General features: G+C 40.4%; 1 protein-coding gene across 2 annotated transcripts; it reads left to right on the forward strand.

Annotated features, from left to right (window-relative positions):
* The first annotated feature begins 334 nt into the window (after window positions 1-334).
* Window positions 335-3654, forward strand: hlx1 (H2.0-like homeo box 1 (Drosophila)). 2 transcript variants are annotated; one of them, XM_085247913.1, is made up of 4 exons: window positions 335-945; window positions 1455-1631; window positions 1799-1983; window positions 3262-3654. In XM_085247913.1, the coding sequence occupies exons 1-4, from the start codon at window positions 504-506 to the stop codon at window positions 3589-3591; spliced, it is 1134 nt and encodes a 377-aa protein (XP_085104039.1). In that variant the 5' UTR covers window positions 335-503; the 3' UTR covers window positions 3592-3654. The 2 variants fall into 2 exon arrangements, with proteins under 2 accessions (XP_085104039.1, XP_085104040.1); XM_085247914.1 differs by lacking the exon at window positions 1455-1631.
* The last annotated feature ends 4196 nt before the right edge of the window (window positions 3655-7850 follow it).

Here is a 7850-nt window from a genome sequence, read left to right on the forward strand (position 1 = left end):
ATATTTAAAGTCCGCGTCAATTTCCACGAAGAAGAATCGAAATTAACGTGACAGTCCCTGTGCGTAATGACTGTTTTTGTATGTGGTGATATGAGTGAGGAGGAGGTTCTCTTTAAGTGATCAATCCATCATCTCAGGATCAAAATTGCTCCAACGAGCCCCGGTCGTGTGTGTGTGTGTGTGTGTGTGTGTGTGTGTGTGTGTGTGTGTGTGTGTGTGTGTGTGAAAGAGAGAGAGACTATGTTACACATCATCCTCATTTACAAGGGCGTGATGTGAGCAAATGCAAAACATCCATTGGCTCCGACAGCGACCAATCAGTGTCAGCGGAGAAACTTCAGAGTGGAACTGCAGGGTTAGGATTTCAGAGTTGAGAGAGCGATTTGGCACTTACACAAAGAGCACGATCATCTGTCCTCCTAAAACGCTACCCGTGCTTTTTTACATGCCTGTCCTTTTATACCCACTTCTGAGCAACAGCGCGACGCATTAGAAGCTCCGGGATGTACACGGCCGGGCTCAATCCGTTTTATGCATCAAACTTCAGCCTCTGGTCCGCGTACTGCGCGGGGGGCTTCGCTGTGGATACCATGAAGAAACCCTCGTTTTGCATCGCAGACATTTTGCAGGCTGGAGATGCGGAGAACATCTCGGGATCGTCGGCCCTCATGGTGCACATGGGACACCACCACCATCGCGCACAACAGGGGCACTCGGGCAACTCTCCGCTGCGCCCTTCTCCCGTTGCGCCGGAGCCGTACGGTGCCAGGGTGAATCCGGCGTCACCCTACCACAGACACGGACTACAACTAACATCAGTACCCAGAACGGCATTTAACTCCCAACAAGTCCCCCCGCCTTCAAGCAAAGACCTCAAATTTGGAATTGATCGGATACTGTCAACAGACTTTGATCCAAAATACAAAGAAAAGTCGTCACTAAGAGGTGAGCGGAGAGGTTTTTATCCCACTCAAGTTACATTTTAGAGGCGGTTAAACAACAAAACAGGGGTGTGTTTATTACCTTAAATATTTCTATCATACCACATAGCTGTACAAGAAGACAACACAAAATCACATCCAAAGCTTAGAAACTGAAACCAGAAGCAACCTGCTCCACTTTATAGCACTGACAGATTGGTGACAGAGTCCGGGCGCACATAGTCTCGCATTAACGAGTCCTGTGGGGAAATCTCCTCTCTTGCCCCCCCTAACAAGAGGTCAGAGGTCAGGATCAGCTTCAAACTTCAACAACGCAGCTGGAAGATGGTTACGCAGTACTTTAACCAAATCAAATCCGGGTAATAAAGTCAGAAAGGTCCCCCCCATCCCCCCAAACTTTATTTTAAACTTGACAATGTTTGCCCCCAGCAGAAAAGAGCGGAGGTGTAAGTGTGTGTCTCTGCGATAATTGTGTGCTGACTGAAGCCCCTCATCTCTCGCTCTCTATAACAGATCTCGCATCCATCGTTAGCTCGAACCGTCAGTCAGGCATCCACGTCCCCGTTCAGCCTTCAGCCAGCCAGTTCTTCTCCTCCATAGACCACGGGATGAGCGACGCGTCCTCCATGATGAGTTCACTAGGCAGCAGCAGACAATCAGGCCAGCATCAGTTTCAGGACACCTTCCCAGGTAGAGATCACACTATAGGACTGTAGCAGACGGAAAAAAATCTAATATCTTTTTTAATGTGTGACACACCTGCTGAGAATGTCCACTATGACTGTTGGAGTCTATTTATTTTAACCTCATCGTGTTTTCTTTTCTTTTGTCCTTTTCTTTCTTTTTTCTCCATTTAGGTCCATACGCTGTCCTCACAAAAGACACGATGCCTCAGACGTACAAGAGGAAAAGGTCATGGTCCAGAGCAGTGTTTTCAAACCTGCAGAGGAAAGGACTGGAGAAAAGATTTGAAATACAGAAGTACGTCACCAAGCCAGACAGAAAGCAGCTGGCTGCCATGCTGGGACTGACAGACGCTCAGGTAAGATGCAGTGTTTACTCAGGAGGATGGGGCCTGCACTGGCCTGTTTTTGTCATTCTTCTTCTTATTATTATTATTATTATTATTATTATTATTATTATTATTATTATTATTATTATTATTATTATTATTATTATTATTATTATTATTATTATTATCTCAGAGACAGATTTTGCAGATTAGTAATTTATTTTATTTATTTTATCAACAGCTCACGTAAACCCGCTTTCATATATTTATTTTACGTAACCTAAGGTATCTTTTAAAGTAGATCCAGGAGAAGTCAAGGCAACAAGACATGAGGCATTTTAAATACACTCGAGTTATGAACCCATTTACCCCCATAAAATTGCCCAGTCAAAGTTTATGTTTAGCCTAATTCCCCTGCTCTAAAAGCTGACCTCTCTGCCCTCTAAATCATTGCACACACTGTAAAATACCCACAGTGTGCTTGTTTCTCATACTTCACTGTAGGCTAGTTAACCCAGCTGTTGCCAAACTCAGCGTCCTCACTTGCAGCCAGTGAAGAGGTCAGATGATTTTTGTGCCTCCCCACATTTGTAATTCTCCAAAAAGGTTGTTTTCAATCTTTTTTCTTCTTCATTTTTCTGTCTTTTTTTGGGCTCGTTTATATAAAGAACAAAGAAAAAAAAGGAAATGAGTAACAAAGCTGAAATCCTAACAGGCTTTTACCTCCACCTCAGGCAGCATTGTGACTGTATGGTGCAATGTGATTGGCTAAGAGGCCTTCTGCCATGTGCCAGATCTCACCCTATATTGGGCAACCTTTCGCCACGTTTCTTTTGTGTTTGCATTTCTTCACTTAGCGTCATTTAATCTCACCAAGCAACATTAATGCTAATAACTAAAATAGAAACAGATTCTCATATTTAATTAATCATATATTTTTATTATGTCACATTTGAGGATATATTTTATATGAGGGTTCCAACTTCTTGTCATCTGCAGAGGTTTTATAGCTTTTGCTTTTGCATTTGCATTTGTGGTGTTTATTGCTTTTGGACTGCTCCTTTGTACCAGTGGGATTCACCTGGTAAAGTGAAATGTTCCTGGGCAGTGGTTTGCCTTGAATTGTGTCGACTATTTTTCATTTTTAACAAGAGAGGAAAGAAAGAAAATATTGGGATTTTTTTTTCCTTGAACAAAAACTGTTTAACCCTTGAAATGCTGCTCCAGTTTGTGTGAAGGTTTAGGGGTTGTTTAGGGGAAGGGGAGTACAAGAATTTAACGCTTCCTGACTTAAATGTTTGCTTTCAGGTGAAGGTTTGGTTTCAGAACAGACGCATGAAGTGGAGACACTCCAAAGAAGCGCAGGCCCAGAAGGACAAGGAGAAGGACGAGAAGGGCGAGAAGAGTCTGTCTGAGTCCGGCGGCAGGGAGCCCAAAGAGCCGCTGGAGTCTGAGTGTGAGAGCGAAGGCGGGAGCGATTGTGAATCCGACGAGGCCGGGGAGGAAAGCGCTGATGGACACTTGGACATTTCTGAGCACAATAAGCCCAGCGTGATCATGAGCGGGAGCGCGCCGGCGAGCAGCACAGAGACGGTGGCCACAGTCACAGACACAGCGGCATCACAGGTGCTAATATGAGGACGTATTTAGGTCACGAACAATCATTAGAAGAATGAGAATTTATAAAAAAAAATAAATAAATCTGACAGAAGAACGACAATATGTTCAGACGCCGGGGAAGCAGTATCACTTCCCGCTGCTGTGGTGGAGAAGTTAAGCTTGAAAGGTCGGTTTAATTCCTGGAAACACGTGACGCAAATAGACAGCTTTATTGCAAAATACACCCAGCATGCTGCAGATTATGGTGTGAATTTTACTAAATTTGATCTCTGTTTTGGCCTTATAATAAAACCACAGTGCACGTAAAGTTTAAAGAAAAAAGAAAAGAAACAAAAGGCAGACTTCCGGCCTCCTCCAGTGTCTGCTTACTGTCGTTTTCCTCTCAAGAGCTTCTGTGTGCATGATGTTTTCCTCATGCGAAGGAAATACGGGGTTGTGAATTTTATTTTGAGGTTATGAACCACTCGTTTCACGTTATGAATGAGATCTCAGAACATCACGCCAGTGTTCATGTTATATATATATATATATATATATATATATATATATATATATATATATGCTATTTTGTTAATCATTTGCACTGAAAATGTTGTAAATAAAATGTTTTCTTACCTTGAAAATCGTATTATTATTATTACTATCATAGCCACACTATTAACAAAGATATTCTGTGCGATGCATGCTTGGCTGTTTGCTTGTAAACAGTGCAACTAGAAAATTCAACTAACACAAACAGCAATAAATTTCAGAAAAATAATGTAGGTAACTTTTGTTACATTTATTTTTTTTATTTTCATGAAGGTTAATAGAATAATCTGCGAAAATAAAAGACGATTAATATCAATATGTAGCTAATTTTTTATTATTATTTGGAAACACCAAACGAACTTATCATTGTTTAAACATTTTAAATGCAACATTAGTTTTAAAACATAATAATTTGTAAATCTACCGTAAATAAATGTTTGCCCTCGTGGAAGCGCATTTCTGTCCTCTGGACGCTGTTAATTCAGGCAGTGCCGAAAACGGGGGAGACACCCAGAGGATAATTTACAGTTTGTATACAGTTACTGGCTCCAGATAGCAGCGAGGACCCGGATTAGTATATTTTATGCATCCAGACAGATACAATCAACATCTATTCATAATCTCCCATCTGAAGTCACTATTCACACCAAATACAAATAAACGATGCCGCTCATAATCCAGCATCAAATGATGTGTCAGTGACCCAGTGAAATGTCCCAGTTAGCCAATCACGAAGGCAACAGGGGAAAAAAATCAACATTGTTGCAGCCATATACAGAAAGCTGCACGTGCAGGGCAATGAAGTGAGCTAAAGGATGTTTAATAGCATGATGTCATGACACACTCCCCACTTTTACATGTATATTATGTCTATCTGTGTCTGTAGGAGTAATTCTGTTTTATAAGGCACTCGTAAATCTTGACTAAAACGCAGTGACATCTCCTCAAACTCTTCATTCCTCATACTGCAGTTTTAAATACAATGTAAGTGTCATAACAAAGATCAATATTCATTTCTGAGTGGTCATCATAGCTGTCAGAGTCACGTAAAGCACTCTGTTACGAAAAAAGAAAACCCAAAAAACAATTGATGACTTCTCCAGAAAATTCCTCCTGTGTAAGTGTTTTCCAGGCCAGCTGCAGGCCAGCGTAATGGTTGTGTAAGATGACAGTTTGAGTCACACTGTTGTTTATTAATGTGAGTATAAATATATTTAAGAGCTCCAGCGTCGTGCGTCTTGTACAGCAAGGATAATTTTTGCATTAATCTGAAGCAACCTGCCTCGGCTACTAGAAGGTCTGTTGATGGAAAATAAGCCTGAAGGAACTTTATGGGAAAACAAGCTAATAAATAAGCTTTGTACTGTTTTACAATGTTTCCTAAACTCCTAAACACCAGCACTGGAAGATGTATGAGGATTTATTGGAGTTAGTGCCACACAGTACTCCTAGGCAATGGGCATCCAGGATTTCACGAAAACTATTAATGAACTGAAAATTGCGTGTATATATATATATATATATATATATATATATGTATATACACGCAATATATATATATATATACACGCAATTTTCAGTTCAACAATAAAGCTGATCACAGCGTGACTAGCTGGAACTATTTTCACTAAGTCAAGCCCCTTTCGAGATAAATATCATAGAGAGCTTCACAGTAAAATGCTAAAAAGATAAAGATTTTTTTTTTATTAATTATTTAAAAGAAATGTTGAAAAAATGAGCTTTTAGCAGCCATATAAAAGAGACTCCACAGTTTTTTTTATGCTGCACAGTCGCCAGTTCATGATCACATGACCTCAGGGACCTGCTGGGGATGTAGGGATGTAAAAGACTATATGATAATCTGTAACAGTATTCCTTATTCATTATAAAGTTACCATTAGTATGTGTGATAAATCCCAATTTTCAGACTATGACATAAATGTAGCTGAAGATAGCGCAAACATTTAAACATTTTTTTAGATTAAAATCTTCCAAACAGAATGAAAATGGGGTGGTGGCATGATTTGCAGTGATGCACAAATTAATCTCCACCCTTAATCCACTCAGGAAACTCAAAGTTCTTCGCTCATTCTTGTCATGTAATCAGCAACATCATAGTGAGTTCCCAAAAAACCTGGACCACCAGAAACTTTCTCAACTACGGAGTCCTCTCTCTTCTCCTCCGGAAAGAGCGCTGCCCCCCGAGAGACCTGGGGGTTTTCCGTTTTACTTTAGCATCTTGAATTTCACTTTCCTGCCGCCATGCCTGGCCGTACAGTATACCTGCTGCCTTTTATTTACCCCTAAGCTTGATTCAGCGTCGCTTCTCCTAAACTTGGCTTGGGACGGTAGAGAAGTAGATGGCACTCTTCATCTTCCTCTTCACTCTTAATTCTTGCTGGATGAGAAGTTGTCAGAGTTATGATAGTCAGTTTCCATGGAAGGCAGTAAAAGCTCCGGGCACTTTATCAAGCTAATATTAACTGTTAAACACTCGTGTATTAAATGTCTGGGTGGGTTGAGTCTCGAATTATCCTCAAAAAGCCATAAATTACATTAGTATTTGCAAATGTACAATAACAATAACAATCCGAACCCTTAACATAATACTGAGAGGCCTTGATTTGTGAACTGTCCTAAGAACTTTTATGAGCAGGATAGGAGAAAGTCCATCTGGCCTGTATTTAATGTCAGCCTTTCCGCCTCCATTAAAAGCTGTCCTATACGTTCCTCTTGACAGCCCCAGGACAGGGCAACCCATAAAACAAACCAACCTCGCAGATTTCAGCCAATATTTAACGCTTTGAAAAAGTAACTGTGTACAACAAATTACCTCAGTGAGAGCAGAGGAGGGGGTTTCTGTCAGCAGTGCTTGAGAGATTAACGTGACTAAAAGCCATGACGTCTCAAGTGCTTTGAGGCATTATCTGTGAAGTTGCTCGATAGGCTGATGGAGATTTCTCCCGCGTTGCTGTAACACATCAGACAAGGCCTTAGCGCCCATGGTGTTGCGTATGTCTCTACAAAGTAACAGAACAAGTGCTTATGAAACTGCCGCTGATAAAAGCTGCGTGCAAAAAAACATAAAGGTTTATGTTAGTAAGTCTGCTTCTTCCTCTTTTGGAAGATGATTTTGATAGCATCTTTAATTGTCATGGTGATAGGGATAAGGATCATGATGTAAACATTTCAAGAAAATGATCATGAATTTCTTCAACCAGCCTAGAAAGAAGAAGTGTTAAACTGGCACTTAACTGCTTAAACTTACACGTTAAGACCTTTCAAATGAGTTTATTGGATTATCATGCAAATGTTGCACTTTAATGGTGTAGCAGCAGAGTTTTAAGTCCTTTATTGTGGTTATTAAATAACAATGCATCATGTATTTTACAAGCTGAATATCTGGTTAAAGTGTGTTGGAAGGTTACAAAGGACACAGAGTGGTTCCTTTAGGGTGTTTATCTGAGGAGTGAACCGCATTTTATTTTATTTATCTGATAAAAGTCAGTTACTAATTTTAGTTACATTACCTACATTGATCCAGTTTAGTGGCTCATTGTTGTAGTGGTTTACACAACTGTCTAAGAAATGAGCATACAAGGAGACAAACATCCTTTCAGGGTTGCATCGAGAAGCGAATTTGGTATAAAAATATGCTGTTGGAGCCATAACTAAATGTATTGAATTTTGATGATCACTGGGTTTTTCATTTGTTTGGTTGTTATGGTGATGGTACTTTAACTGTG

The sequence above is a fragment of the Mchenga conophoros genome, linkage group LG15, assembly GCF_057382185.1.
Source record: "Mchenga conophoros isolate Kocher_MC1m ecotype Shallow Benthic linkage group LG15, M_conophoros_male_GT1.1, whole genome shotgun sequence".
Classification (NCBI taxonomy): Eukaryota; Metazoa; Chordata; class Actinopteri; order Cichliformes; family Cichlidae; genus Mchenga; species Mchenga conophoros.